The following is a 17,909-nucleotide window of genomic DNA, read 5'->3' as shown; positions in this document are numbered from 1 at the left end:
AATTCGGCAAGTTGCACCACCAAAGGAGCCGTTTGCTGAGTGCTCTTGCTTTTCTCAAGAGATGTTGTGCTGATCAGGTTGTGTCAAACTTTGCTGAGGTCAGAAATCACATCAATTCTGCAGGAGCTAAGAGAATTATGAAGCATGCTAGCCTCACCTTGGTTCATGAGAGGGTACGCTTTACCAGATGCAGTCTAGAGTACAACTCCCAGGAATTACTTAAACAACATCTACAACTAGCCAATTATTTTAACTCCGGGACCTGGGACTGGATTGATGGTGTTACCTGGGTGACCACCGATTCTGCACACAAGAAGACCTCAGGATGTCAGACATCTAAATTCTCTAGTTTCTCTGACAAACCATAGCTGGGGGCCCCACACAAGACGGTCATCAGTCTCACGGACATTGAGCTGACTGGGGATGCAGTTTCTGTTCTGAAGAAGGGACTTAATTTTGCTCCCACACCTAGGTTCACGCCAGTAGCGGTGCTGCACAACTACAACCTGAAGCAGCTGAAGTACGCAGGGAATCCTGCTGTGTTCTGACGAGAACTAAATCAATCAAGTCTAATATTACCAGCAGGGAGAGGGCAGCCATTTGAGATTTGAGATCTGAGACAGAGACCTGAGATTGTTGTCTTACCGGCTGACAAAACAATGCTACGGTTGTCCTTTCCCATAAGGACTACATTGAGAGGTTGCAGAGCCTGCTAAATGACGAATCTTACAGAAAGATCAACGTTGACCCCACAAAGAAGGTGTAGAACGAGACTAGAGCTCTTCTCAAGGATGCAGATTTAGCAGAGGATGTCACCAAGAAATTGACACCTCAACGACCTGTACTGTTAAGACTTTATGGACTCCCTAAAGTCCACAAAGAAGGGGTGCCATTAAGCCCAATTGTCAGTAACATTAGGGCACCTACATATTTAGTGGCTAAATACCTGGCAGAATTACTAAGCCCTTATGTGGGTAAATGCCCTCATCACGTTCGTAATTCTGTGGATTTCGTAAAAAGTCTCGACAGCTTCAAGCTGAAAGACTGATATCCTGATGAGTTTTGACTGTTTCATTATTCAACAGGGTGCCTCTTTGAGAGTCAGTTGAGCTTATTGCACAGAAATTTGACAAGAAGATGACCGACCTTTTCAAGCACGTTCTGACTGCATGTATTTTCTCTTCAATGGAGTATACTATGAACAAACAGAAAGAGACGCAATGGGGAGCCCACTCTCACCTGTGGTTGCAAATTTCTACATGGAGTACTTCAAGGAGGAAGCTTTGGCATTATCCAAATGGAAACCTACTGTTTTTCTACGTTATGTGGATGACACATTCGTGACCTGGCCCCCTGGAAGGGACAAGCTCCTAGACTTCCTTACACACCTGAACTCCATACATCCGAACATCAAATTCACTATGGACGAAAGAAGAGTGGATGGCACCCTGGGCCATAGTATACACAGGAAGAAAATGCACACCGACCTGTATTCGCATGCAAATAGCTGCCACCACCCTGCACAGAGGAATGGGGTGCTAAAAACACTGGTGCACAGGGTGCGCACCATCTCTGACACAGAGTCTGCCCCAAGAGCTGGACACCTCAAAACTGTATTCCACAAAAACGGGTGCTCTGAATGGCAGATCAGACACACTCCACCCCACCTTTACAGTACAGTTTGTAGAGATGGAGGAAGTCATGGAGAAAGAGGTAGCCACTGCCTAAATACCGTATATTGGCGCACTAGTGGGGAAAATAGGATGCATATTGAGGAAACACCAAGTAGGAACTGTCTTTTGCCCCACCAAATAAAACACTAGCATTATTGGGAAGTGTCAAAGATGACCTCGGTTTGCAGAAGGCCAGCATATACCAGATTTCGTGTCAATGTGGGAAGACTTATATTGGACAGACAGTGTGCACCATCGAAGATTGTTGCTGAGAATATCAGAGGCACACTCGACTTGGGTACCCCAGCAAGTCAGCAGTCTCAGAGCACTGTTCGTCCAAAAATCCCGAAGTGGACTACCAACATACCAGGGTTTTGGCACAGACATCTAAATACTGGAACAACATTGATAGAGAGGCCATCTAAATTCATATCAGGGACAGACTCATCAACCAAGAGTGCGGCTACAACCTCAGCAGGGCATGGGAACCAGCACTGAGTCTAATTAAAAAGATGCTCAGCAAAGGAAACGAATGGGCAACTGGGGTGGACGAGGAAATTTCACCGACACCACCACAGACGCCGATGCCAGCGTCTCTGTGACCACTAATGCGGACCGCGGAGAGAACACCTCACGAGGAGAGTGAATTTAAGGTGGCCACCTGCCCTCAGGGGCTCAGTTTGTCAGCAGTGACATGTCTGACCGTCGAAATATTGTGCCTGTTGGACACTATGGACTGGCAGTACACCTGTGGACTGTGAGCAAGATTGTGGCAGTTTTGTCATTCACTAGAACAGCCAGAGTTCATGCTCCTCTTATGATAACACAATGCAGGCTGATGTAAGGCAGTTGTACCGGTGCGTAGCACGATAAACACACATTTGTGAATCATGATGAACATAGGTTGGTCTTGTGCCATCTCTAGATGCTTGAGGATGAATGCGAGCAATATGTTCCTTCAGGTGGCAAACAAAGTGTTTGGTCATAGTCAGGAAGCTGCTTGGAACTTGAGTCAATGAATTCACCAGGGAGCCTTAGTGCATTGTCATACATGACCTCTTCTGACAAAGCATACAAATGTGATTTATGTGCATTGTAAAAACCAAGCTGGACCAAGGATGAGGCTGTCATCTAACTCCAGCCCTGACACAGAAGTGCAGCTTTCAAAGAACAGTGCCAACATTCAGTCATGCCATTTGCTTACCAAGTGTTAGTTTCTTGTCCTACGATGAATCACACCACAGTGTTTGAAAAGTTGAGTAAATGTCTCCAATATGAATTGCCAGCCACAGTCTGTGATGACATGCAGCAGACAACCACAGCACAAAACCAAATTTGATGCAGAGGTGAAGGCTAAGATTTCTGCCAAAATGTTGTTGACTGGTATTGCTTCTGGCCAATGAGTGAACCAAATGATTGCTGTTGACAAGTAGTGCTTACCATTTGATTAAGGTAGGGGACCTGCTATGTCTATGTGCACATGTGCAAATCTTGTTGTCATATCTTCTAAATATCCCACTAGTATGAGCATATGACTTGATACCTTGCCGCACTGACATTGAACGCACGTGCGAGTATTCTTGAAAATCCTTTTGCATGGCAGGCTATACAAACATTTTAAAACCAGGTAAGTTTTTGATCAAACACCACGGCAGCACAAGTCATGATGCCTATAATGAGCACATCTGCAGAATACAGATGGCAGGAAAGTACGAGGTCTTCCACTTCAAGTGTCACAGCACAGCTTCATATCTGTGCCAGGAATGTCTATCAGTTTAACTGTAGTGCAGACGATGATCTTTCAGTAGATTCTGGAGTTTCTGGTCAGATTCATGTGGCTGCAAGTTGTGTAAAATCAATAGCATTTGTTACACTGCTAATGCAAGACAGTCTACTACCACACTGCCAGTGCCTGAAGTGACTGATGTCAGTGCTGAATTGAGCAATGAAATCAAATTAATCTACTGAAGTGGTGATCGTTTATTGTTATTCTGCTTAAGAGCTTAAAGAAGCAGATTCTGATCAGTAAATATTGTAAACTCTGGTTCTCAACTGGGGGCAAAAGTACTTTATCCAATCACAAACACTAAGAAGTTCACTACTGTAAGAGCTTCATGTCTGCTGCAAAGGAGAGAGCTTGTGTGATAAGAAGGCAAGTAGTGGTCCAGCATCATCACCTAGCTGTTATAATGCTCCAACAAAGCAAGAGGTGCTTCCAATTTGGGGTGTGTTAGGAGTGCAGCATCTGATATGCTTTTCTTTGTTCATTCAAAGACATGGCTCATTGCATCTACCCATTGGATCAGAGGTTTTCCCTTAGTTTTAGGTCTGGAAAGTGCTGCAGTTAGTGGTTCCTGTGACCCAGTCACACAAGGATGACGCTGCTAGTAAAAGTTTAGCACTCCTAGGAAATGACTTTGTTCCCTGATAATTTCAGGCTGTGAAATCTTCATGATGACTTCAAATTTCTGGAAGCTGTAGTAACTCTGCTGATGGAATCAGATGGCCCAACAAGGTAATCTGCTGTTGGCCAAATACACACTTGACAGTATTCAACACCACACCATTTTGCTCTAGGCATTTACAGATTTCCACGATGTGTTGCTGGTGCTGTTATGCAAAGACAAAGATGTCATCTAGGTAGGCAAAACACAATGCTAATCATTGCAGCACTGAGTCAATAAACCTTGGCTAATAAATTGCAGCACTGGATAGATCAACTGTCATGAAGACACACTAACAAGCCAAATGGCATTAGAATGACTTTTCAAAATGACCATCTGCCATGGGAGACTGCCTGAAGGTATTTGTGCAATCTAGCACACTGAACATGATTGCACCATGCAGAGCATAATTGTAATCTCTTAAAATGGGTACTGGATATCTATCTGGCACTGTCCTTTCATTAAGTGCACAATAATCACTACACGAGTACCACGTGGCATATTTCTTGGATACTAGGTGATGACCACAAAGTGCTAGAAGGGTGAAGTTACTTTATTTGCGCATAGAGTTGAATCCTGCCTTTGCAATAACCCAATGGTTGGGAGCCGATTGCTTAAGTGTGCACAAAACTGGTGGGCTATCAGCTGTTTTAATGTAATTAATGGTATTGTAACACACCTGTGTCTGAGCACCAGGAGATCCTGTTATAGTCGCAAACTGTTCAAGTAGCTTGGTGTATTTACAACCTGCTCCTGGATGAGCTAGCTGTTGTGTATTTTCTACACTGTGTCAGAATCTGGCAGTGGTAAGACTTCTGATGATGAGGTCAAGTCTTGCATTCACCATATTTGACAGCAGATGATAATCCACTAGGAAGTCTGCTCTGATTATGGGTTCCAAGACGTCAGCAATGATGAATTCCAAGGGAAGGCACGGTGCAGTCCCAAGTCCTAACTCAATGCGCTGAGTGCTGCAAGTCACTATGAATGAATTGTTTGCTTTGGAGAGGCAGAATGAAGTCTGTGACTGGCTGCTGGTGGCATTTGGGTATGCACAAGGTGAAGTACACTTCATCGCTGATCTACAAACTTCCTGTGATAGCAAACAGAAAGCAGATGCTCTGTGCCACTCAGGCCTGTGCCACTCAGGCCTAATGAGTTTATAGTTTATAGAGGAACAATTATGCAATTTCTTACAACAGGCCGGGGGGGGGGGGGGGGGGGGGGGGACCTGGTGTCATATGCACCTAAGTCAAAACTATAAACAAAGATGGAGAGGAGTTAAAAAACAACTATACGTAAATCCCAATTGACATACTAGAAAATAGCTAAAAACAGGCACATGGAAAAAGGGCTAAAAAAGACCATACACAAACTGAGGTCCAGACAAAAAATTAAATGGGCTTCGCCATATTGCTCAGATGGAGAAAAAGTAAAACACAGTTGACAGCTTGGGCGTCCTTTGCTAAAACGGCCGATAACTCAGTTGGCAAACCCACGTGGGAAAGTAAATGGTTAAAAAATGAGCATTCTGTCAGGAAGTGCAGACAGTTAAAACTTGGGTGCAATGTGTACGAAGTGGTGGGGTAGCACCACTTATCAAATGTCAATGGCTAAAAAGACAGTGCCAATATGCAGCTTCGTTAAAATGATCTCCTCCTGATGGGAAGGTGAAGAGCTGTTCGTCCAAGCCGCTGGGATAGGCTTAAATAGCTGGAGCTTATTCCCATGAAGGGAGGACCATTAGCAATGCCAAAGGGACACCACCCCCTGACAGAGGACAACACAGAGATCATCGGAGGGAATATAGGAACTCGTGGGCTGAGTTATGAGGACTGAAGCCTTGGCAACAGTGTCAGCAGCCTTGTTTCCTGGGAGACTGACATGACCAGGAACCCACAGAAACATCACACTGGCTCCACCAAGAGTGAACAAGTGACAGTTTTCCTGGATCCGTTGCACTAAGGGATGGGCAGTGTACAGGGCACATAGACTTTGAAGGGCACTGAGAGTCTGAGCAGAGGACACAATTGAAAACGCTCTGTTGCCGGAAGACTACCCTTCCCCAAGGTCGGCATTCCAGCTTATGGGGATGTCATGCTGTTCATATGGGATGACATTTGTAGTCAACCCATCTCCCTGACTACCCATCTTCAAGCTGTTGCAGCCCCCCCCCCCCCCCCCCCAAAAAAAAAAACTTTTCCTTCTGTAGCATTTATGTCCCTCTGTCATTTGATGTCACCAGGGCAGACTTCCTTCAGCTTATTAGGCAGCTGCCTCGCCCATTTTTGCTACTTGGTGACTAATGTGCATCATCCCCTTTGGGGTTTTCCCAGAACCTGTCAGATAGGTGCCCTCTTGGCTGATCATTTAAACCAAACTAACCTCTCCTGCCTTAACACTGGAGCACCTACTTTCCTTCACATTCCTTGCACATCTATTCCCATTTGGACCTGTCCTTCTGCCCTGCCCACCTTGCCAATTGTCTTCCCTGGTCCGTTCATTCTGACACCTTCTTGAGTGACCATTTCCTATGTGCTATCCATTTGCAGGCTCCTACCCCTCCATGTGCATGTCCAAATGGCAGCTTTGTAGGGCTGACTGGCAGCTTTACTCTTCCCTGGTGACCTTAGAAGAAAAAGATTTCCCCAGTTGTGATGACCAGGTTGAATATCTCACAAATGTTATCCTTAGTACTGTAGAACATTCCACTATTCGCACTTCCTTTTTACCATGTCGTGTCCCAGTTCCTTGATGGACTGAGACATGCCACAGTACAGTTCACACATCGAGACATGCTCTCTGTGTTTTTAATGATCATCCTACGATGGCAAACTGTATTAATTATAAACAGGTGCATTTAAAGTGTTGCTGCGTTCTTCGGGATAGCAAAAGATCTAGCTGGATTTCCTTCACTAATCTCCGATTTCTGGCCTGACAGTAGGAGACAATGTCATTGTGGACCCTATTGCTATCTCCAACATCTTGGGCCACCATTTTGTGGACATTTCAAGCTCTTCCCACTATCACCCTGCCTTCCTCGATCGGAAATGAGCAGAGGAGGCTCGAGCAATACCATTCTCTTCTCAGAATTGCGAGTGCTACAATGCTGCCTCCATTATGAGGGAGCTAGATCATGCTCTCAGTTCATCCCGATCCTCCACCCCAGGGACAGACCCCATCCACATCCAGACGTTGCAGCACCTTTCTCTTGTGGACAAGCACTTTCTGCTTAACATGTACAACCACATCTGGACAGAGGGCACATTTCCTGGATGCTGGCATGCTGTCATAGCTATACCTACGCCTGTTAAGGACAAGAACCTTTCTTCTAGCTACTGCCACATCTCTCTTACCAGCTGCATTTGCAAGGTGATGGAATGTATGATTCATACCCGGCTGGTATGGTGGCTAGAGTCTTGCAATTCACTGACGAATGCACAGTGTGGATTTTGAGTGTGGTTTTCTGCAGTTGACCCAGCACATCTGCTGTCGAGACATCTTCGCAGGTACCGGGCGCAGTTGGGCCATCCTCTCCCCAAGGGGAGTGGCGGGTTCAGCGGCGTTCGCAGCGCACGAGTCGGAGGGTAAATGTGGAGGATGGCCGTGTGGCATCGCCCGCTCTGCCTGTGAGTGGACATGTGGCTGCTCCTTCAGCAAGGTCCGAGCAGGCACATGGGGGGAGGGGTTTATTAGTAATTGGGAGCTCCAATGTCAGGCGGGTGATGGAGCCTCTTAGGGAAATAGTGGAAAGGTTGGGGAAGAAGGCCAGTGTTCACTCTGTCTGCTTGCCGGGGGGTCTCATCCGAGATGTGGAGGAGGCCCTACCGGCGGTGATAGAAGGCACTGGGTGCACCCGACTGCAAATTGTTGCTCAAGTCGTCACCAATGACTCCTGCCGTCTGGGTTCAGAGGTCATCCTCAGTTCGTACAGGCGGTTGGCGGAATTGGTGAAGGCGGAAAGCCTCGCTCGTGGGGTGGAATCAGAGCTAACTATTTGTAGTATCGTTCCCAGAACCGATCGAGGTCCTCTGGTTTGGAGCTGAGTGGGAGGCTTAAACCAGAGGCTCAGACGATTCTGCGGAGAGCTGGGGTGCAAATTTCTCGACCTCCGCTATTGGGTGGAGAAATGTAGGGTCCCCCTGAATAGGTCAGGCGTGCACTACACATCGGAAGTGGCTACAAGGGTAGCGGAGTACGTGTGGAGTGCACATGGGGATCTTTTAGCTTAGAGAATTCCCTCCCTAGGCCTGACAAGACGCCTCCTGAGATGCGGCAAGGTAGGAGTAGGCAAAATGCAACAGGGAATAAAAATATTAATGTGCTAATAGTAAACTGCAGGAGCGTCTATAGAAAGGTCCCAGAACTGCTCTCATTAATAAACGGTCACAACGCCCATATAGTACTAGGGACAGAAAGTTGGCTGAAACCAGACGTAAACAGTAATGAAATCCTAAACTCAGATTGGAATGTATACTGCAGAGACAGGCTGGACAGTGAAGGGGGAGGCGTGTTTATAGCGATAAGAAGTGTAATAGTATCGAAGGAAATGGACGGAGATCCGAAATGTGAAATGATTTAGGTGAAGGTCACGGTTAAAGCAGGCCCAGACATGGTAATTGGATGTCTCTATAGGCCCCTGGGCTCAGCAGCTGTTGTGGCTCAGCAGCTGAAGAATAATTTGGAAAATATTTAGAGTAGATTTCCCCACAATGTCATAGTTCTGGGTGGAGATTTTAATTTGCCGGATATAGACTGGGAGACTCAAACGTTCATAACGGGTGGCAGGGACAAACAATCCAATGAAATTTTTTTAAGTGCTTTATCTGGTAACTAACTTGAGCAGTTAAACAGAGAACCGACTCATGGCGAAAACATATTAGACCTTCTGGTGACAAACAGACCCGAACTATTTGAAACAGTTAACACAGAACAGGGAATCAGCGGTCATAAAGCGGTTACGGCATCTACGATTTCAGCCGTAAATAGAAATATTAAAAAAGGTAGGAAGATTTTTCTGTTTAGCAAAAGTGACAAAAAGCAGATTTCAGAGTACTTGATGGCTCAGAAGAAAAGTTTTGTCTCAAGTACAGATAGTGTTGAGGATCATTGGACAAAGTTCAAAACCATTGTACAATATGCGTTAGATGAGTATGTGCCAAGCAAGATCGTAAAAGATGGAAAAGAGCCACCATGGTACAACAACCGAGTTAGAACACTGCTCCGTAAGCAAAGGGAACTTCACAACAAACATAAACATAGCCAAAGCCTTGCAGACAAACAAAAATTACGCGAAGCGGAATGTAGTGTGAGGAGGGCTATGCGAGAGGCGTTCAATTAATTCGAAAGCAAAGTTCTATGTACTGACTTGGCAGAAAATCCTAATAGATTTTGGTCTTATGTCAAAGCGGTAGGTGGATCAAAACAAAATGTCCAGACACTCTGTGACCAAAATGGTACTGAAATAGAGGATGACAGACTAAAGGCCGAATTACTAAATGTCTTTTTCCAAAGCTGTTTCACAGAGGAAGACTGCACTGTAGTTCCTTCTCTAGATTGTCGCACAGATGACAAAATGGTAGATATCGAAATAGACAACAGAGGGATAGAGAAACAATTAAAATTGCTCAAAAGAGGAAAGGCCGCTGGACCTGATGGGATACCAGTTCGATTTTACACAGAGTACGCGAAGGAACTTGGCCCCCCTTCTTGCAGCGGCATACCGTAGGTCTCCAGAAGAGCGTAGCGTTCCAAAGGATTGGAAAAGGGCACAGGTCATCCCCGTTTTCAAGAAGGGACATCGAACATGTGCAGAACTGTAGACCTATATCTCTAACGTCGATCAGTTGTAGAATTTTGGAACACGTATTATGTTCGAGTATAATGACTTTTCTGAAGACTAGAAATCTACTCTGTAGGAATCAGCGTGGGTTTCGAAAAAGACAGTCGTGTGAAGCCCAGCTCACGCTATTCGTCCACGAGACTCAGAGGGCCATAGACAGGGGTTCACAGGTAGATGCCGTGTTTTTCGACTTCCGTAAGGCGTTTGACACAGTTCCCCACAGTCGTTTAATGAACAAAGTAAGAGCATACGGACTACCAGATCAATTGTGTGATTGGATTGAGGAGTTCCTAGATAACAGAACGCAGCATGTCATTCTCAATGGAGAGTAGTCTTCCGAAGTAAGAGTGATTTCAGGTGTGCCGCAGGGGAGTGTCATAGGACTGTTGATATTCAGAAGATACATAAATGACCTTGTGGATGACATCGGACGTTCACTGAGGCTTTTTGCAGATGATGCTGTGGTGTATCGAGAGGTTGCAACAATGAAAAATTAAACTGAAATGCAGGAGGATCTGCAGCGAATTGACGCATGGTGAAGAGAATGGCAATTGAATCTTAAAGTAGACAAGTGTAATGTGCTGCGAATACATAGAAAGATAGATCCCTTATCATTTAGCTACAAAATAGCAGGTCAGCAACTGGAAGCAGTTAATTCCATAAATTATCTGGGAGTACGCATTAGGAGTGATTTAAAATGGAATGATCATATAAAGTTGATTGTCAGTAAAGCAGATGCCAGACAGATTCATTGGAAGATTCCTAAGCAAATGCAATCCGAAAACAAAGGAAGTAGGTTACAGTACGCTTGTTCGCCCTTCTTGAATACTGCTCAACAGTGTGGGATCCGTACCGGTTAGTGTCGATAGAACAGTTAGAGAAGATCCAACGGAGAGCAGCGCGCTTCATTACACGATCATTTAGTAATCGCGAAAGCGTTACGGAGATGATAAACTCCAGTGGAAGACTCTGCAGGAGAGACGCTCAGTAGTTCGGTACGGGCTTTTGTTAAAGTTTCGAGAACATACCTTCACCGAAGAGTCACACACGGTCAGATGGCTTGCGGAGTATGGATGTAGATGTAGAAGATGCAAGAACTGACATCTCACATAAACACAGCAACCAAAAGTAACTGATGATCTTGTTTGTTTCAATAAGCTATATATAACTTTGATGTAGCATTTCGTCTTGAAACTACATCAAAACCCACTCCCACAAGCAACTGGATCACTCCACGCATTAGAAAATCTTGTGCACAGAAATGATCCCCATACAGAATTACTAAGCTAAGTCTCACAACACCTGAATTCAATAGACGCTATAAGAACTATAAAACAATACTCAGGAAGGTGGTAAAAACACCAAAATACTGGAAAATTACATATATAAGAAAAACAGCTAACAAAATTGAAGCTGTTTGGCATGATGTAAAAACAGACACAGGAAGTAACAAATTAATCATCACAAATTATCATTTACTGTGTTGAACTGTTGTTTTGTAAATACCGCAAAAAATCTTATTGATTACAATATAACCCATGAAAATCCCACAACTGACGTACAAAATTCAGCTGGTAAATATTTCTCACACCAACAAATATACAGGAAATACAACAAGGAATCACATTATTAAATTCTTAAATCTTATTAGGAACAGGTAATGTACCACATCTTTTAAGTGTATGCGCACACAATCCGAGTGACTGACTTGGTTTGTAAATCTCTCATACATCTGAACTTTCCAATATTGTTAAAAATTGATAAAGTGAAACCACTGTTTTTTCTGATCTCCTATGTAAATAAATATTAATGAAATCACATTGTGGTTTTAGTAGAAAGCACTCAACTGAAACATTGGTCTTTTCTCTTCTATATGAAAAGTCATTACATAGTCAGGAACATATGAGCTGTGATCATAAATTAACGTAAATTTTTTTTTATTCATTTTGCAGACTTTATAATGTCATGTCAACATCAGGGCTCATTCAAATACAAATTTACATTTCACAAATTCAGCCAACGGCTACTTAAACGAGACTAACAATGAATCAAAACTGTAATAATGACTAATGAACCAGTTAACTAACCTTGTGTTAAATTTTTTTCTATGTATTTATGATTCACTTACCAGCTCTGAAGTAGGACAAGAAAAGCTGAGATTCATGATCCTGCACTTCACGGTGTTGGACAGGAGACCCTCCAAGATGATCATCTAGTTCTACTGATAGGATAGCAGCTGCGCCAGCCTCATCCTAGAAGGGCATATAATTTACTGTCACATATGTAAACACTAATGAGTGAGCTTATTGGCATTAGGTATTCAAGACGTTTTGACGCTAAACAAGCATGTAAGTTGTACCCCACAGCCTTTTTTTGTGGTTTTAGGGCACACAACTACAGTGGTCATTAGTGCCCAGACTAAATTATGAATGCACTGTGAGGCACAATGTTAAACCAGCAACTAAAAAGGACAACACTATAAAAGGCACATTAACAGGCAAGGGATTAAAATAAAACAGCATAATCAAATGTCCTTAGACAGGTTCGTCAAGTGGATAAAACGAAGAACTCAAGCAGCTGCTCCTGGGTCATCCACTAAAATTTCATCCAGAGTACATGGCAGGCCAAGATCAATGCGCAGTGTGCTAAAATTCTGACAGGACGTTAAAATGTGGCGTAGTGTCAGCAACTGCCCACATGGGCAGAACGGCGCTGGCGCAGCTGTCAGCAGATGGCGATGGCTGAACTGGCAGTGTCCAATCCATAACCGGGCCAAAACAACCTCCTCCCACCAAAAAGGGTGTGAAGAGGTCGCCCAAGCCATGGGGAGAGGTTTTCAGTAAGTTTAGAGCAATCAGCATGCCACAGCGATAAAATGGGCTGCCAAATGACCCTGCTAAAATCAGATGAAGGAACACAACAAGAAGCTGTCCGAGGCTGGAGGACCGCAGCCTTGGCTGCAGCATCTGCGGCTTCAATCCCAGGGATACTGACACGGCCAGGAACCCACATAAAGGTAACTGGAGAACCGTCATCCACCAGCTGCTGAGGAGAGTGTTGGTTCCAGTGCATAAAAGGGTGAACCGGACACAGATCACTGAGGCTCTGGATGGCGCTCAGGGAATTAGAGCAGATGACATAAGCAGAATGTCGGTGGCAGCGGATGTAAAGAACAGCCTGATAGAGGGCAAATAGCTCAACTGTGAAGACCGAACAATGGCCATGGAGCCGGTATTTGAAACTGTGTGCCCCGACTATAAAAGAACACCTGACACCGTCATTGGTCTTGGAGCCATCTGCATAAATGAAGATCGTATTAATGAACTTCTAACGAAGTTCAACAAACTGCGAGCAGTATACCGAAGCTGGGGTAACCTCCTTTGGGAGCGAGCTGAGGTCAAGGTGAACGCAAACCTGAGCCTGGAGCCAAGGTGGCATTTGGCTCTCGCCCACTCTAAAGGTTGCAGGGAGTGGAAAATCAAGTTGCTGAAGGAGGCGATGAAATCGGACTCCAGAGGGTATCAGGGCAGATACATACAACCCATACTGACGGTCGAGAGAGTCGTCAAAAAAGGAACGATAAGACGGGTGGTCGGGCATTGATAATAGCCGACAGGCATACCGACAAAGCAGTATATTGCGTCAGTTCGTGTCAGTAGGTTATTGGCAATTCACTGGCTTCAGCATGAAGACTCTCAACGGGACTAGTATAGAACGCTCTGATCGCAAGACGTAACTCCCGATGTTGTATAGAGTTGAGGCGGCGTAAGATGGACAGCCGTGCAGAGGAGTATACAAAGCTCCCATAATCCAGCTTTGAGCGGACGATCGACCAATATAGGCAAAGTAGGATGGTTCAATCCGCTCCCCACGATGTACCACTGAGAACACAGAGGACATTTATGAAACGGGTACAACAGGCAGCCAAATATGACACATGTGGAGACCAGCTAAGTTTCCTGTCAAATGTAAGACCTAAAAATTTTGTTGTCTCCACAAATGGGAGAGCAATGGGATCGAGATGTAAGGATGGTGGGAGAAACTATTTGTAGCGCCAGAAGTTAATACAGACCGTCTTCTCGGCAGCAAAACGGAAGCCGTTGGCGACACTCCAGGAGTAAAGACAGGCAAGACAACGCTGATAACAGTGCTCCAGGAAACATGTATGCTGCGCGCTGCAGTAGATGGTGAAATCGTCCACGAAAAGGGAGCATGATACATCAGCTGGGAGGCAATCCATTGACACACAGTTTGCGATAAGTGTGCCAGACTGGGAACTGGATGTTTCTTATGGTACAACAGGTGCAGTCACCTATCAAACATACATACCGAATTGAGATGATTAAGTTTGGTTATGTTAACTATTTGACCCTGCCTGACATGTGACTGCCTGTGAGATGCCTAGTATGTGGCACAAGAAGCTTCAGCCTGTGGCAACTTATGAATATGGAAAAAGAGTCAATGTTATAAACTATCAGTATGAAAAGTGAGAAGGGTGCAGCAGTGGGCAGAGAAAAAGAAAAGAAAAAATATTATTGGGCACAAATTTTAACTTAAACTTGTGTACTGCTGCAATAGTATACTTTCCATGAGTGGCATAGTGTGCTCCACAGTAGCCCTGGTTATACTGACCTACCACTAAATTATTATTGCAGTTTTGTCTGTTAACTCATTAAAAACTTTGTAATTAAGAAATATGTTACACTTCATCAATTATTTGGGGTATGGTACAGTTCAGAACATGGAAACGCACACACACTCACACAACATTGTTGAAACAGTACCTACGATTTTTCTTGCTGCACACAATGTACCTTACCACACGGTGACTACCTCTCCAAGACAAATCAAAAGACCTTGAAAACTGCTTTCCTTTTAGTTGCCAGTTCCTCTTATCTGTGGTTTTCTGATTTTTTTTCCTTTCTTGGTGATGCTTCCCCAGAATTTCACTAATGAGAGTCACATGGAACCCACAAAATGGTATTTTTTTACCATTCAAAAATTATATATAACAAGGGAATTTAGTACACATGTTTATAGTGTGATTGAAGAAAATTTGTTTACAATATTTCATGGTTTTTTTTAACAGTTACAGTAGGGCTTCATACAAAGACTTGACAACAGGTCTTCGAATGAAACACTAGTGTTAACACATGACATCCAGAGATTTGTGGGTCTACATGACATTTTCATTTATCTGGAGAGATGCATATGAGGCCCGAGTGTGGCATAGTGAAATGCTGAAACTGGTAGCCTTCAAAATAAAATAAAATAACATGTTAAGATACACAGCTGTTGGTGAATTTCATTGACACTGATAAAGACAATTACTCTACTATTAATGGCACATATTGAGGGCTTCATAGAATAGCTAGAACAGACAAGTGTGGGGCCGCGATATTTACATGCAGCTGTGGCCAGGGTACAAAGCCCAAGTGTTGGAGACCAGAGCACCATACTGATACTGAAACTAGACGTGGAATCTGAATCACTGTCCATTACTAAATCATCTGACCAGTAACATCCTTGAAATGTTGTTCCTGTATTGCTCAATTTTCATAAGTAACATTTTTTTAAATTGCTACAAGAGGTAGTCAAATTTTTCATTATCACGTCAAAAACATTGAGCTGAGACCCTGAAACTTTGTTATGTCTTATTCCTCTTCTACATATTCACTTTTGTTGGAAGGGTCTGTATTTTGGCTGTTACAGAATCATTCCATCTTGAAAATCACCTGTCATTCTGTAAATGCCTGCCATTTAATAGTTTCTTCATTTAAGGAAAGGGGAGGAACACACTGGGTGTTTTGTCAGGAGAAAATGGTGAAAGTAGAGTGAGAGGCAATATCTGACACTTCAAAGAAGCAAGATGTGTCAATGTGTAATGTGCAGGACGAGCTGAGCAGCAGGTGGTGACCATAATTTCTTCAAAATGTCAAGCAAACTGTTGAAAACTTCTTTATGAATGATCTTCATTTTTTCCACTGTCATCTTGATTGTGATACACTGCTCTTTAGGCACCAGGACCTCCATTTATCTTTTGACTCAAGTCTTACAAAAGGAGTTTGTTAGTTTCATGTTCCATGGGTCATTCTGCAGAATAAATCCTAATCATACAGAATGAATCATTTTACAAACACATCACAAATTAATTTGTAGATGTTGTGCATTTAGAAGTTTTTTTTAAATATACAGATGTGAGTAAGTAATTCATACCCACCACCTTTTACAGATTACTGTAACAATTTCTTCTAGCAGAAGTTGTCAAGGAGAAACATTTACAATTTGTTTTCAAATTTTGCTTTGCGATCAGACATTTTACATCACTGGGCAAGCAATCAACAACTTTTGTTGCAGCACTATGCACCCCATTTTGCACTAAAGACTCCCTTAATGCCGAGTAATTTATGTCATTTTTCCTTCTGGTATTGTAATTATGTACATTGTTGTTCCTTTTGAACTGTACTGGATTATTTACAACAAACTTCATGAGAGAACAAATATACTGTGAAGCAGTAGTCAGAATGAGCAACTCCTTAAACATATGCCTACAAGATGATCATGGGTGATCACCACATATTAATCTTACAGCAGGTTTATGAGCAATGAAGGCTTCCTTTCTTAAAAGATGAGTTAGCCACACAACATTATTCAATACAACATTTTTGAATGAAAATATGCAAAGTATGGCAAGTTACCAATTCGTCTCACCTCAAGATTTGCAATAATTCCAAGTGTGAATGTGGCTGAACTTAGTTGTTTTAGGAGTTCTAAAATATGCTTTTTCCAGTTGAAATTCTTGATCAATATGAACACCCAAGAATTTTGAAGTGCACACCCTGCACCCAAGAATTTTGAAGTTTGCACCCTAGCTATTATTTGCATGCCAAGTGATAGGGGGAGTGCCAGAGATAAGGTGGGGTGCCAAGAGATGAGTCAGCAGGATCATTGTGCACCGGTTTTACACAGCAGGATCATGTTTTAACAGTTGGTGGAGAAGGAAATAGTACTGATAGGGATCAGGGCTACAATATTGTGTGTGATCTAGTAAAAATAGCATCTGCAATTAACCATACAAATGTTGGCTTGGTTCCTGTTTTCATGTGGTACGATCAGCCCCAGTTGAACACCTCTGTCAGGATGAGCAATATGGAGCTAGATCAGCTGCTTTGGACAGCTATTTTGTGAGGCATATGTTTGGTTCCTGTTGATGCTATTGGTGGTGGTGGTCTCTGAAGTGATGTCTGCCTGTAAACAGTGATTGGGGGGGAGGGGGAGAGGGAGGGAGGGGGAGAGGGAGGGAGGGGGAGAGGGAGGGAGGGGGAGAGGGAGGAAGGGGGAGAGGGGGGAGGGGGGAGGGAGGAAGTGGGCAGCGGGCAGAGGTGGTGAGTGTACTTGCCGTGTTTTTCAGTGATTGATGACCATTGGCACTATGAAGGTTGTGCGACATGGTGGTGGGAAGGGGGGGCGGGGGGGGCCCAGGCTGAATCACTGCGTGGAGTGGAGACAATGATGGCAGCCTACGGCGAATGGGAGAGCTCGGGCCAGCTCTGTGGTAGTTGGTTAGCCTTTGTCACCTCATAGCTGAGTGGGATGATGGCCTTGCTGATGTCAAAGTTTCAATAGCCAGAGCATGCAGCCAGGTGCCAGCATAGGATCGATCTTCATCTGTAGAGGTCGCCAGGGTGAGGATGGCGTGTTTTCACAGAGGGTTTCTTCATGCATAACTACGTGTGGTTTCTGTTCGAGGGAGTACGAGATGCACTGGAGCAGGGAAGCCTTAGTCTTTTACTTTTGAGTGGATGCTGACAGGTGTAGGTCACTGATTACGTCTGTGTCATTGCGAAGGTGGGTGAGTAAGGTTATAAATCTTGCCTTCATTGACAATCTTGTGGGTGGATATCACAGGCACTCACACAGAGTAAACAATACTGCTGGCAGGTTGGTACG

At 44.0% G+C, this 17,909-nt stretch overlaps 1 protein-coding gene across 2 annotated transcripts in view; it reads right to left on the bottom strand.

Moving 5' to 3' along the window:
* The window catches only part of LOC126299130 (gelsolin, cytoplasmic), a 260,550-nt gene that overhangs the window by 57,993 nt on the left and 184,648 nt on the right, over nt 1-17,909 (bottom strand). For both annotated transcript variants that reach the window (XM_049990876.1, XM_049990875.1), the window contains exon 4: nt 12,088-12,211. In XM_049990876.1, coding sequence (XP_049846833.1) covers nt 12,088-12,211 — 124 coding nt within the window. The remainder of the gene's footprint in view (nt 1-12,087; nt 12,212-17,909) is intronic.

The sequence above is a fragment of the Schistocerca gregaria genome, chromosome X (assembly GCF_023897955.1).
Source record: "Schistocerca gregaria isolate iqSchGreg1 chromosome X, iqSchGreg1.2, whole genome shotgun sequence".
Lineage (NCBI taxonomy): Eukaryota > Metazoa > Arthropoda > Insecta > Orthoptera > Acrididae > Schistocerca > Schistocerca gregaria.
This window is presented reverse-complemented; position numbering and strand designations above follow the sequence as displayed.